At 41.8% G+C, this 15554-nt stretch overlaps 1 protein-coding gene across 3 annotated transcripts in view; it reads left to right on the top strand.

Annotated features, from left to right (window-relative positions):
• KCNIP3 (potassium voltage-gated channel interacting protein 3) overlaps nt 1-15554 on the top strand; it is a 190160-nt gene that overhangs the window by 69950 nt on the left and 104656 nt on the right. Inside the window, exon 1 of one of the 3 annotated variants that reach the window (XM_056571379.1) lies at nt 15014-15108. The exons of the other annotated variants lie outside the window; for them this stretch is intronic. Coding sequence (XP_056427354.1) covers nt 15018-15108 — 91 coding nt within the window. The 5' untranslated portion in view covers nt 15014-15017. Of the gene's footprint in view, nt 1-15013; nt 15109-15554 lie in introns of those variants that run through there. 3 annotated transcript variants of the gene reach the window in all.

Below are 15554 nucleotides of genomic sequence, written 5' to 3'. Positions count from 1 at the left end.
GAAGCATTTCAAGGTCCTGGAGTGGCCTAGCCAGTCTCCAGATCTCAACCCCATAGAAAACCTTTGGAGGGAGTTGAAAGTCCGTGTTGCCCAGCGACAGCCCCAAAATATCACTGCTCTAGAGGAGATCTGCATGGAGGAATGGGCCAAAATACCAGCAACAGTGTGCGAAAACCTTTGACCTTACAGAAAACCTTTGACCTCTGTCATTGCCAACAAAGGGTATATAACAAAGTATTGAGATTAACTTTTGTTATTGACCAAATACTTATTTTCCATCATAATTTGCAAATAAATTCTTTAAAAATCAGACAATGTGATTTTATGGATTTTTTTTCTCATTATTTCTCTCATATTTGAGGTATACCTATGATGAAAATTACAGGCCTCTCTCATCTTTTTAAGTGGGAAAACTTGCACAATTGGTGGCTGACTAAATGCTTTTTTGCCCCACTGTATTATGAGACCCTAGATGCCTAAAATTACAAATTCTCAGGTTCAAACACTTCCACATACAGGAATTGTATTTATGTTTTTTGTAGCTTCATTTTTAGTTTTTCCTTGAAAAGGGCATGAGCTCCTCATCAAAAGGTTACAGAGGACCTGTGGCCTCCCCAAACATCCTGCCTTTTTAATATTAGCTGAAGCTTAGCATCCTAGGCTTTAGATAATATTAAAAAAACAAATCAGTATGTTTGGTGAGGTCACAGGTCCTCTGTAACCCTTTGGTGAGGAAAGGGTGCCCTGAATGTAACAATATTTTCACCAGCTGATTAGATACCTACAGTCCTGAAACAACGGGGTGTATTAATAAAGTGAAAGCACTGTTACACCCTAAGTTGTCAGTAGGTATTACAAACTCATGATATTTAGGGAGGCCAAAACTATAATTTTATATCTCCCTATAAAAAATAAAAATAAAATCCCTGGACAAGCCCCTCTTTCAGCCATACACTGCTCTTGCCCCCACAGACTGGTCCTCGTGCCCTCTTCTTCTTCCATGGTCTTCCCACACTGGACACACTGGTGCCCCTGACTTCTTATCCTTATATTTCCTGTGCCCACAGCTCCTATCCTCCTCTTTCTCTCTGGTTTACTGCAGGACCTTTCACATATAATTATCATGTCACCAAAGGTCCTACAGGGCCTGTTATAACATTTGAGGAATGGCCTCCCTTGTTTTCCCTGTTATTCCTAAAGCAGCAAAAGACCCAGGGTGTCTGCCCATAACAGACAAAAATAAATCACCACTGCCGGACACATACATTTTAAGGCCCCAGACTAGATCTCTAAATAATGAGGCCTCAGACTTGACCCTTAAATAATTGGGGTGACCCAGTACAGGAGGTGTTAGCCCGTACCCTTGCTGCCTGTCAGGCAGCCTCCCTACAGTGTCCCCTGGGCCCCCTTGCATCTGTCCCCCATGTAAATATGTTTCTAATGTATTATACCATGTAATGTTTTCAGAAAGCGTTGTCACTTTAAGACTGTTTACCATGTGACATGTCATGTGATTGTTACCCAGGAGGTACCAGTGACTAGGTTATCCCAGGGGTGACCTATGGGCTCCCTGCTAGTCTCCCCCATATAAGCCCTGGGTGGAGCTAGCTCTTTCTCTTTCCTTACAAGTCTTTGCTGAGGTCAAGTTGAGTCCTAGAGAGTGTCCAGAGTCATAGGAGACCTCAAGTCCAGTCCGCAGCCACAAGCAGCTACAAGTAAGCCACAGTCTCAGTATTAGGAAGAAGGCCTGAGAAAACTGCGCATGCGCAGCGAAACGCGTTGCATTCTGGTCAATACACTTACCTTGAGCCTATCCACCTGTCTGGTCGTTCAGTGCCGGGAACCGGGTTCTCCTGAAGCCAAAATATTCTATTACAGTCTCAGTATTGTCAGTCATCAGTCAAGTCAGTCACAGTCATCATTTGTCAAGTCAACGTGGCCTGCATTGACCCCAAATTGACCCCATTTACTACAAGTCCCAGCAAGCCCATAAGGTCTCTGCGTCACTGGTCACCTCCGTGGGCCCTGGCTGAACTGTATAGACTTTACCATCTGTCTACCCTCAGTAAAGCTACCGCTATCCGTAACTTGGCGTTGGAGTCATTATTGCCCCCGTGCCTAGCCCAGGATCCAGTGGTATACCTTCGGGTGGTATCGTGGATAAACCACACCCTGGTGTCACAAATACAAGGGGTTAATGCCATCTGCCCCTAGGGTAATTCCATCTGCCCTTTGCATCACACCCGCTACCACATAATGGAGTCTCAGAACAAACCCCAGCTTGTTTTTGTAATTCCCCCTTAGCATTGTATTACATTTCATTATCAGACTTAGCCCAGACATTAAAAAAAACACATTTTTAGATCAGTCCCCATATACTTACAAACCTTGGCAGTGTTCTTGGTCCTCTTCACTTACAGGCGACACTCCATCAGATCCTAAAGTCCAAAATTGCCCATGTCCTAGAGATCACACCTCCCAACTTTTTGGATCAACAAAGAGGGACATTTATGGTTCATTATAAAATGTATTTAAAAAAAAATGCATTATTTACAGTACATGCATTTCCATATGATTGAATACTTTTTAGTTTAAATATTATTACACAATTTTTAACAATGTAACAATTTTTTAATCCAAATTGCCCCAGATGATGGAACAATATGTAAATTGTAGCAATATTGACAGTTTGTGAATGCAAACCTATTTCCATATGAAAAAGTGCGACATTTGACGAGCAAAGACAGACAGGGTCAAAAATAGGAGGTATGGTTAAAACATACATGTGAATATACTAAAAAAACAGCAATATAATGGTCAATATTCATATTAAAGTAAACCTAACAAATCTTAAAGGGGTACTCCGCTGCTCAGCGTTTGGAATAAAATGTTCCGAACACTTAGAGCCGATGCCGGGAGCTCGTAACATCATAACCCCCCCCCCCCCCTCATGACATCACACCCCGCCCCCTCAATTCAAGTCTATAGGAGGGGGCGTGACAGTCATCACGCCCCCTCCCATAGACTTGCATTGATGGGGTGGGGCGTGACATCATGAGGGGCTATGACGTCACAAGCTCCTGGGGCCGGCTCTAAGTGTTCGGAACATTTTGTTCCAAACGATGAGCAGCAGAGTACCCCTTTAAGGTAACAAGCGATGTCCACAGTTTGTAGGATAGAAAGGAGATGGAGCCAAGTAACACTAATAGTATTTGTACAGTGGTTGTACACAAGACTGAGACTACAGAGTGACTACATCTATATATATATATATATATATATATATATATATATATATATATATATAAAACTCAACGTGTGTGTGTGTGTGTATGTATATATATATATATATATATATATACCGTATTTACCGGGGTATACCACGCACCGGCCTATAACACGCACCCTCATTTTACCAAGGATATTTGGGTAAAAAAAGTTTTTTACCCAAATATCCATGGTAAAATGAGGGTGCGTGTGTGCGCGTGTATACCCCGATATACCCCCAGGGAAGGCAGGGGGAGAGAGGCCGTCGCTGCCCGCTTCTCTCCCCCTGCCTTTCCTGGGGTCTAGAGTGCTGCTGTCGGCCCTTTTCACCCTCTGGTTATCGGCACCGCTGCCCGTTCTGTCCCCCTGACTATCGGTGCCGGCGCCGATAGCCAGGGGGAGAGAAGCGGCGCCGACAGCAAGGGGGAGAGAAGGGGCAGCGGCACCCATTGCCGGCGCCGCTGCCCCGTTGCCTCCCCCCATCCCCGGTGGCATAATTACCTGAGTCGGGTCCGCGCTGCTGCAGGCCTCCGGCGTGCGTCCCCGGCGTCGTTGCTATGCGCTGTACGGCGCGGCGCATGACGTCAGTGCGCCGCGCCGTGCATAGCAACGACGCTGGGGACGCACGACGGAGGTAATTATTATTCTCTCCCCCTGGCTGTCGGCGCCGCTTCTCTCCCCCTGGCTATCGGCGCCGGCACCGATAGTCAGGGGGACAGAACGGGCAGCGGCGCCGATAACCAGGGGGTGAGAAGGGCCGACAGCAGCGCTCTAGACCCCAGGAAAGGCAGGGGGAGAGAAGCGGGCAGCGACGGCCTCTCTCCCCCTGCCTTTCCTGGGGGTGTATCGGCGTATAACACGCACACAGACTTTAAGCTAAAAATTTTAGCCTAAAAAGTGCGTGTTATACGCCGATAAATACGGTATATATATACATATATATATATATATATGTATATATGTATGTATGTATGTTCCACAAAAACTTTCAAACGGCTAAAGATATTAACATGAAACTTGGCACACATGTTACTCATATGCCAACAACAAACATAGGATAGGTAATTTAACCTTTACTCACCCCCATTTGCCAGGGGCAGGGCTTATGTTTAAAGTCCCATGCAAGTCAATGGGAAATATATGTTACTGCATAACTTCCAAACGGCTGGAGATATTTCCATAATACTTGGTCAAATGTTACTTATATGCCCACTTAAAATATAGGATAGTTAATTTAACCCTTAACTACCCCCATTTTTGAGGGTCAGGTTTTTGTTTTTTTTTAAAGTCCCATGCAAATCAATGGGAAATGTATGTTCCCATCTAATTTCCGTTAGGCTGGAGCTATTTCAATACCTGGTACACATATTAGGAGTCAGGATATGAGGACGGGATGGGAGGTCGGGATAGGAGGACGGGATATGAGGACGAGATATGAGGTTGGGATATGAGGTCGGGTAGGAGGTTGGGATAGGATGTCGGGATAGGAGGTCAGGATAGGAGGACAAGATAGGAGGACAGGATATGAGGACGGGATAGGAGGTCTGGATAGGAGGTTGGGATAGGAGGTCGAGATAGGAGGACGGGATAGGAGGTCGGGATAGGAGGTAGAGATAGGAGGTCAGGATAGGAGGTCAGGATAAGAGCTCGAGATTGGAGGACGGGATAGGAGGTCGGGATAGGAGGTCGAGATAGGAGGACGGGATAGCAGGACGGGATAGGAGGACGGGATAGGAGGTCGGGATAGGAGGTCGGGATAGGAGCTCGAGATAGGAGGTCGGGATAGGAGGTCGGGATATGACAACAATATATGAGGACTGCATATGAAGTCAAAAGCTTCCTCCTTTGTTTATTTTCCTCCCCAAAAAGGATTAGGAAGGAAAAACCGGGCAACGCCGGGTACTCAGCTAGTATCTGATAAATCACCATCACAAGTTCTACAAGGAACTTTTGCAGTCACACTAACGTTATAGCTGAATTATAGCGCTGACCAGGAACGTAAAAATGTTTATAAAAGGGTAATTCACACAATGACCACTAGATGGCGCAGAAATAGCGTAAATCAGTTTCAGACTGCTATAACTGCAGAGGCTGGACAGAATGATGTTACATTGTCATTGTATACCAGCATATTCAGTAACATTTTAGAGTTTGTATGCAAAGAAAAAAAGTGATCGAAAGTCAACATTTAATACAGAAATAAAAATAAAAATAAATGAGAGTGGATGGGAGTCAATAAGAGGAAAGCTCAGGACTCCTGGTATTGAGATCACTATTGGTCCCAATGGTCGGACCCCCAGTGATAATACATTATCTCCTGTGGAAAGGAGAAAGGATAAATTATCTTGTATATACTATTAGGCCTCTATCTTCTAATAAGCTATGCATTTTTGTGAGCAATACCAGGCCAGGGCATATGTGTGTCCTCTGGATGAACACAAGACTTTTACTGGCAGCAAGAGGAGATCGTGAAATGGTGAGGATGTTGTAGAACACAGTGTACTACAGAAAAAGCTTAAAGTGTACCTGTCGTCAACAAAAACTTTTTATATAATGCGGATAATACCATTATATGTATATTTGTAATATACATTGGTTAAAAAATATGAATATTTTCTGTCCCTGCAGCTATTGCCTGTGTGTCTCTATGAGGAGTCCAAATACAGGAAGTGAGGGTGGAAAAGCAGGGCTCTGTGTACTGTGAAAAGCAGGGCTCTGTACACTGAGGACAAGCAGGGCTCTGTACACTGAGGGCAAGCAGGGCTCTGTACACTGAGGACAAACAGGGCTCTGTGCACTGAGGACAAGCAGGGATCTGTACACTGAGGACAAGCAGGGCTCTGTACACTGAGGACAAGCAGGGCTCTGTTCAGTGAGGCTCTATGCCTTCCCCCCGCTCACACAGCAGGATGACTGACAAGCCAGGAGCTTACACAGAGCCCTGCTTGTACTGCCCTCACTTTCTATATTTGAACTCCTCATAGAGACACACAGGGAATAGCTGCAGGGACAGCATTTTTTCACTCAAAAATATACCAATGTATATTACAAATATACATATAATTGTATTATCTACATCATATAAAAAGTTTTTGTTGACGACAGGTACACTTTAAATATTTATCACTTATTGAATAAACTTTACTTACAAAGTGAGAACCCCTTTAGACGAGATCTGTTGTTGGGGGTTTCCTTTATATGTAAGCACCTGTCATCAGTGTTACCTGCACTAGCCTGTCGGTGCAGACAGGTAGTACAGGTGACACTGATGACAACCATACTTACCTGGTCCCGTTCCGTGCTCCAGTTCTCCCGCTATCTTCCTTCGTTGTATTTGTTCCTGGGCCTACTTGGAGCATGGGCATAGCTTTCTGACGTCACCACTGTTGTTTGCTAGCAGCGGGACCAAGCAGAGGAGCTGCAGCGGTGACATCAGGAAGCTCTGCTCCAAGTTGGCCTCGGAATGAAAACATTGGTGGCAGATAGCGGGAGCACGGAACGGGACCAGGTAAGTATCGATATCATCATTGTCACCTGCGCTACCTGTCTGTACCAACAGGTTAGTGCAGGTGACACTGATGACAGATTTTCCTTAAAGTGGGCCTGTGGCCAACCCCAAATAGCTTAGGGTGTCCTGATCAAACACCTTTTTACATTTTCTTGATATGTCCTTCTGTTCCCTAGATACCGTAGGTGGGCTTTAAGAAAAAAATATTTTGTCTCTATGTTGTAGAGACATGTCGAAAGTTTTGTAGGGGTAGGGGTCTGAGTGTTCAAGCTGCAACCTTTTGCTAGAACTAGTGGGAAGAAGAGCACACTAAGTGGGCCAAATTTACAATGTAAGTCCATGGGATTGTCCCGGTCACTCCCTGCTCATTCTAACCGATTAAAACTTTTGTCTTGTCTCTACAACATGTCAAAAGTTTTTTAAAGTAACAAGTACACTTTAAGGGAATAATTTAGAGGGGTGTGGACTTAAGTTTAAAAATGGGGGGGGGAATAACAGGTGAAGGGTGAAATTATACAGTCAGAGGGTGTGAGTGTTGTACATTGAGGGGCGTATATATCTAATACACACCCTCTGGTATAACCCCATCAATAACCTCTTATAATTAACATTATTGGCGGCTGTTTTGTTGGGTTGCTGATAGTAAGCCACTTGTAAAGAGAAGAAAGATTTTAGGTAGTTAGTGCTGGACAAGCAGGACATTTTTTATATTTGTTTTGTTACATAAGAAGCTGTATTTAAATATTACTACTGTGTCCCTGTCTCCGATTGTTTTTCTGACACTATTTGTATGGTTCTACGGAGTTAATCTTTCACAATTTACATATATATTCCACTGTAATGTCTCCAAGTTCTTCCATTGCTTTGCTGAGACAGGATGCTGCTGGATTAAATAATGTAACAGTGCCATGTCTAGCGGGTGAAAGCAGGCTGGAAACTGTCCATTTTATTACCTCTCCTGTGTGTGCTCGGATGGGCAATGAAGGCAAGCGTTAGCAGCATGTTAAATAAATCATATTGTCTGGTGTAATGTTAAAGAGGTTGGCCTTGTGGCATGGCGCACTGATTACAGTTGCAGGGAGTGGGGCACAAATGTTTGCCAAGTCACACAACTTCACCCAGACACTAAGAATGACTAAACCACAGAGAATTACTCCTTCACTTCATCACATAGTGTAACCTATATGGCTTTTCTGTAGGACATAACAATGAGGAAAGGCATTAGGAATACTAGAAGATATGCAATGCACGTTGGTCCACAAAATACATACAGAATTGATACCTTATAGTGTTGAGCGGCATAGGCCATATTCGAATTCGCGAATATTCGCGAATATATGGACGAATATTCGTCTTATATTCGCGAATATTCGCATATTCGTTATATACTAGTTTTATTTTCGCATATGCGAATATTCGCGTATGCGAAAATTAATATATGTGAATATTAGTATTTGTAAGATTAACATGCGTACAAATTCGCATATGCGAACATTAGCATATGCGAAGTTTCGCATATGCGAATTTTAGCACGCCAGTCTCACACAGTAGTATTACAGCCTTCTTTACACCACACAAGCTGGAAGCAGAGAGGGGTGATCACTGTGATGTGTACTGTGAAGAAAAAAAAAAAAACGAATATTCGTAATTACGAATATATAGCGCTATATTCGCGAAATTCGCGAAATTCGCGAATATGCGATATTCGCGAATAATATTCGAATTGCGAATATTCGCGAGCAACACTAATACCTTATGAAAATTTGACTTTTTAGTATATTCTGCATATAGTCTGTACATTGTGTATTGGCTGTGCTGGGTTACTGCACTCAGCTTTAATTTATTCCAATAGGACTTATCTTTCTGCAGGGTCAGAGTATAGGCATGGACTAGAGGGCATGTGCCAAGCCCTTCACAACCCTCCATTGCTGGTGCTTCTCCGTCAGTTTGATAAAGCATACCTATCATATCCCACAAAAAAAAATAAAAAAATTATAGTAATTAATATGTTACTCAGTACCTAATCCTGACCATGCACATCTAACTTTTTTGCCTCTATCGCCTATATGTATTATGTAAAAAAAAAATCCCTCTTTTCATTAGCTCACACTGTTAGAACTCCTCTCAGGGGAAGGGGGCGTGTCCCTACCTTGTGGTGGTGGGAGGTAATTGGTGGTGGTGGGAGGGACATGTCCCTACCTTGTGGTATTGGGAGGTGATTGGTATGTGGTGGGAGAGGCATGTCCGTACCTTTTGGTGGTAGGAGGTGATTGGTGTGTCTTCTCATGCAGCCTTATCCATGACTCATCTCTTGTCCATGACTCATGGACAAGCCTGATGCTGCTGCAGGACTGGTAAGGGTCCCAGTAGGTATGGGGCCCACTAGTGCTGGGCCTTTAAGAGCTATTTTCTTTATTAAATATTCAAAAAAATGTTAAACAACCATATTACAAAAGTTCTTTCATTTTCATCAGTAATAACGTATAAAAAGTTTTGGGATCTGACAGTCCCCATTTAACCTATGTATTTTAGCATTTTAGTATTTTTCCTTCTCGTCATATGAGGACTTTTTTATTTATTTATTTTTACATAACCAACTGTACTTTTTAGTGGCATCCTCTATTTAAAATGTATTTTAAATTTCATGCAAAACAAAAATATTTGTAAGAGAATTCTCCAGGTCAGTACGATTACAGCGATATTCCACCTGTATAGTTTTTTTTAAGTTTTACTACTTAGAATTTGCTTTACATCACCGTGTTCTGACTCCTATATCTATATATATATATATATATATATATATATATATATATATATATATATATTTTTTTTTTTTTTTTAGTTTCTCTCACTACTACTTATGCCTAGATGAAACTTTTTAAAATGAGGAAAAAGGGAGGGTGATTTTAGTTTTTATTACTGGGGGATTATATATATATATATATATATATATATATATATATATATATATATATACATATAGAAAAAAGAAGGGTGGGCCGCACCTCAAAAAATGTAGTAAGTAGGTGCACGCAGCCAAAAGGTCCCTGGTCCGGGGTCCACAAGAAGATACAAAAAATACAAAAGAACAAAGTTGCTGAGGCACACGAGGCATAGTGTCAAGTGGTTTTTATTCCAATTGCTACGTTTCAGCCGCCCATGCGGCCTTTTTCAAGCACAAGCTAATAGTGGCCAATGGGCAGTATATATACAGTGTTCAATACAATATCAATTACACGTGATTAAATAAACATGAGTAAAATTATATAAAAATACAATGTGCAAAAGATGCAATAAAAAGTATATTGCAATTTCATAGGTTCACTAAACGTGAAACCATAAAGTGCATAACAATTTGTGTTAAAATATACATATAACGTGCATAACTTTACTAAATTGTGCACAGATGCAAAGTAATTAATCAATCTTGCAGGAGGAGAGTAGGCGGAAACTCAAGGACACTCACCCAATCAGAAACAAATTGCATATAGAAATATCATATCCATCGCTCCACGCATCCTCAGTTCGGCATGGTGTAATGTAAAAATGTCGGCAACGCAGCGCGAGTACAGTGCGCGCTCACCGTCACACTTCCGGGAGTAAAGCAGGAGCCAATCAAGAGATGCCATGTAGAGCCACATGATCGAGGATAGTAATGTCACATGATCGGAAAAAAAGTGGTCACGCGACTAACCCAGAGGTGTCTAGAAAAGAATAGAGTAATGAACAGCGTCACGGCGTCACAGGCACCATCTTAACTGTGGGTAAAACTGTGGGCAGATAGATCGACTTCTCAGTCAAAGAGCACCAACTTAGATATAGGCAGAACAAGAAAAGTAGATCATAATTTGATCATGTGAAAAGAGAGACATATGTATATACCATATCTAGATCAAAAGCCAGTTATAGGGTCAACGCACAAAGGGACTCATAAAGAGGCAGTCATACCTGTATCTCAACCCAAATATCCCGTGGCACAACAACCCCCAGCACACCTCGTCATCTGTCATGGCGAGAATGTGTCACCCATTGGACCCCACCAGGTCAACTGAATGTACCTTAGGATGGTCCAACAGGTGGGAGAGGGCCCCACACCTGGGTAGGAAGGCATTCTACAGGGTTGTGCAGTACAGTCACTTCAGACACATTAGTGCGCAAAAGATCCAACTGAGATGCATAAGCAAACCTGTTATTGAAAATCTTTATTGAATGTCCTCTCCTCCACATAATAACATGCATGTAAGAAAAATAATGGCTCATGTGACTCTAACAATGGATAATCCCTTGCGGCTGCCGCAAATACTCCAGGAATTACTAAACAAATATCAGAGTGATAAGTGTAGTGGAAATAAAGCAATAAGGGGGTGTCATCACTGTGCGCCGACTCTCCGAATCAGCAACAAAAAAGAAAAAGGAAAAATTATTATCAATTATTAAAAGCAGAAAAAGGTCACAATGTACTGCTCATTGGAGCATAGCCGCTATAAATTATGACAGGACAGGTTTATCTAGCATTATATATTTCATTAGAAACAGTATAGTCAACATTTAATCCAGTGGGACTCAAATATTTAAGCTTGAAAATCCATTCTAACTCTCTACGTTTCAGTCTGCTCTGTCGGTCACCCCCTCTTTTGAGGGGAGGAATGTGATCGAGCAGAGCAAACTTCAGGTCTCTCTCGGTGTGGTTAGCCTCTGTGAAGTGTCTTGAAACCGGGAGGTCCAGTCTCTTTTTACGCACTGTGTATCGGTGGTGATTAAATCGCGTCTTGAAGTCCCATGTCGTCTCTCCCACGTAGAGAAGACGACATGGGCACATCAAGACATACACAACTTAATCTGAGGTGCAAGTGAGGTAATATCGCAATTTAAAACTCTGGTTGGTCACAGGATGTGTGAAGATAGGACCCTTGAGTATAAGCAAACAGTTTACACATCTACAACAAGAGTATGAACCCTTGTTCTGGATTGTCAGATATCTTTGGGCGGGTTTATTCAAGGACACATCAGATTTGACAAGTTTGTCTCTCAAGTTACCAGTTCTCCGATAGGAGAGCAAAGGGGGACAGAGAAATTCCTGGATGTTAGGATGGCTACGTGCCAACAATTTCCAGTGTCTATTCAGGACACTGGAAATACGACCAGACAGACTCCCAAAGGTGGACACAAAGGCAACACGAGGGGAGGTATCGCCTTGCTTCTTACCATAAATCAACTCATGTCTCTGTAGGGATAATGCTTTGGTCTTGCCCTCCTGAAGAAGGGGCAAGGGGTAGCCCCTCTCATGAAAATTGTTGACCATGGTGTTCAACGTAGGTTCAAGTTGATTAGCCTCGGAGATGATGCTCCTTGCCCGAATCATTTGACTCATGGGCAAGGATCGCACCATCGGACGAGGATGACAACTTGTAAAGTGAAGAACCGAATTTGTGTCGGTAGGTTTAACATAAAGACCAGTGATCAGTCTACCATCCTTAATTTGCACCAATGTGTCTAAAAATTGTACACTAGATCTCGAAGAAGTAAGAGTAAACTTAATATGTGGGGAGATGGAATTCAAGTAAACGAAAAAATCCTGTAACTCAAAATCAGAACCGGTCCAAATCAAAAAAATGTCATCTATGTATCTCCACCACCCCAGCAAGAAGCTGGAGTGGTGGGACACATAGACGAACTGTTCCTCGAGCACGGCCATGTACACGTTGGCGTGTATTTAAAATTTTTTTTTTACTTTTTTTCCCCATACTTTTTTAGTCCCCCTTTGAAACTTATGCATGAAACACAGTTTTAGGTCCGGGTAAAAAGCGCATACGGCGCAAAAATGAGCCGACCGGACCGAACGTTTCACTCCGGCCGGCTCATTGAAATGAATTACATACGGGAGTGCATAGAAAGGCATACAGGAGCGCAAGGTTTTAGCTCCCCCCTGCCGTATGCGCTCCCGTATGGGAGAAAACGTGATGTGAACCAGCCCTTCAACAGATTTGTAAATTACTTCTGTTTAAAAATCTTAATCCTTCCAGTACTTATCAGCTGCTGTAAGCTCCAGAGGAAGTTCTATTCTTTTTTAATTATTTTTTTCTGTTTGACCACAGTACTCTCTGCTGACACCTCTGTCCATTTTAGGAATTATCCAAGAGTAGGAGCAAATCCCCATAGTAAACGTGTCCTGCTCTGGACAGTTCCTAAAATGCACAGAGGTGTCAGTAGAGAGCACTGTGGTCAGATAGAAAGGAAATTCAAAAAGAAAAGAACTTCCTGTGGAGCATATAGCAGCTGACAAGTACTGGAAGGATAAAGATTTTTAAATAGAAGTAATTTACAAATCTGTTTAACTTTCTGGCACCAGTTGATAAAAAAAAAATGTTTTCCAGGGGAGTACCCCTTTAATCACCTGGATTGTCTAAATCTGTCTCATAAAAGGGAGGATCTTATACAGTCCTGTAAAAGCAGACAAATCTACCGGCAATGGCACCTGCAGCTGCCACTGTGGAGGGCAAGAAATATATGTATTCATATGACAGTAATGTAAATATGAAAGTAGTGAGCTTCCCATAATTTTATTATTTTTATCGATTATGTGGCTGTACTATGCTAACTATGCTAGCGGTGTTATTTATTGGGAGCACTCTGCTGACACTGTATTGTTTATAACAGTTTCCCAGAATAAATCCACAGATAAACATCTCCAGCTAGGAGATATAAGATATAATATTATTACACACAAGAAAGTTATCCAGAACCCTGCTGGTTCCACACAAATTTAGGTTGAACACATTTTTAGAATATGACTCTTAGAGGGGTATTCTAATGACACACATTTTTATATTTGGCTCAGGGTAATGTAAAAATAATAATAAAAAAATAAATTATATTCACCTGCCCTGATCCCCCGCCCGTACTGTTCTAATGGCTCCTGGTCCCTACTTCTCCCGACTGCTTCCGCGTTCCTGGTGCATTTACAGTATTTGTATTTGAAAACAGTATACAACCGTATTGCTTGCCTTATACATTGACCACCCATATAAAAACTTACACAAAAAGGTGTATCAGGTTGTGTACGTTTTTGTACTTATGAGTTTTTCTGCATTTTTTCCCGTGACCAAAACTGTAGCCTACCACAGTTTTGCATCCTGTTCTGTCCTGTTTTATTTGTTTACAAAGGGTTTTGTGACCTTTTTTTTTTAAAAAAAAAAACGTATACAGTTTCTATAACATTGTAGTCAATGCAACCTGTCTGAGCACACGATTGCATACAGTTGTGTCAGTTTTCAAAACAGCATGGCAAAATCGTGATATGAATGTAGCCTAAAATGTGGCTGAGGCGGTTCATGGCTGTGGACAGTGATTGGCTGAGCAGGACCTTCCTATAGGGACAACACATCACAGGAACTAGGACACAATGGAGAGCAGATTGTGAAGTAACAAATTGTGGGGTTTTCCAGAAAGTCTTTAACTAATTATAACAAACCAAAGATTTCCAAATGGGGTGTTAATAGGTTACAATTGTATTTCAGTTCTGAAATCTGATGAGGCCAATAGATCTTATACCCCATATGAGGTGTTAAATACTATAAATGGTGGGTCATAGTTCGGATTGGGTTCAATAACTGCAAGTTAGTCCTCGGTCACAACCTATTTGTTTTTTCCAACAAAGTTATTGTTAGGCATTTGGCTTTGTTGCTAAATATCTTTATATTCAAAAGTCTTTATTCAGGGACAGCAAATGCCGTAATCCCTATGTCCTGTAAGGTGTTATAGGTGTTCTCAATGGTGTATCTAGCAATCTCCCAAAACCGAAGGGTTTGATGCTGATCAATCCTCCATCTCTTCAACGATTGCAATGCAACTGTCCAAGAGTGGATCAGGGAGCCCTGCCACCACCACTAGGTATGTCTCCATGTAAACCAATAACATCCCATTTTTATTATACCCTAGTTTTCCCTTTAAATATTCAGTCACTTCTACCTCCCATAGACCATTATAATAATATTAATAAAAATGATAATGATAACATTGATGACAGGTCAATCTAAGCGATCCAGCCTGTGTTTGAAGTTCTCCTGTCTTTGATGTTCTAAGATAGAACGTGCAGACAAAAGTGTTTTCAGATCTCTGTGAAAAAGAAGGGAGTTAGTGTTTTCAATGGAAGAGATCTATAAATGTGAGACCCCCTTATAGACAGTCTCAGTAATAAAGACCGCCACACACACATCGCAACGGCACAAGTTACATGTTATCAATGGGAGCAGCTATGAGCTTCATGAATATCCAGAGAGGGGTCAATGAGAAGATGCTGAGAGGGGCATCAGTCAAGGGGCAACACGCAGCAGGTAACAATCATAGTTGTTTGTTTGTTTTTTTTAGATGTTTTTGTATCAATGCATGCATGACTGTACATCCTCTAAGATTACTTTTTTTTACAGGTTTAATGATAATTTTTTTCATGATTGAGGTCAAATGAAAAAAAATGTATTGTTATGGGAACAGACTCGTACATTTTCCATTTATCTGAAGAGCAAAAACATGAGGAGATTAGTAAATGATGAAGTTAGTGTTCTGTCGCTGAAAGCAAACATTTGGATAATGTTGTAATAATAACATGGAACATTATGTTGGAGATGTATAAGTATATAATACTAATGGGGCAGGGCCCAGACTGCAAGTTGGAACTGGGGGATGAGGGGGGAGGGTGGGTGTTGGGTGGTCGGAGGGGGGGGTAGGTGTTAATATCAATTTTTTTGGTACCGATATGTGGTGTTCTTTTTCATTTCTTTTG

This window comes from Hyla sarda, chromosome 4 (genome assembly GCF_029499605.1).
Source record: "Hyla sarda isolate aHylSar1 chromosome 4, aHylSar1.hap1, whole genome shotgun sequence".
NCBI classification, from domain to species: Eukaryota; Metazoa; Chordata; class Amphibia; order Anura; family Hylidae; genus Hyla; species Hyla sarda.
The sequence above is the reverse complement of the archived record's forward strand: the minus strand, read 5'-3'. Positions and strand labels throughout refer to the sequence as shown.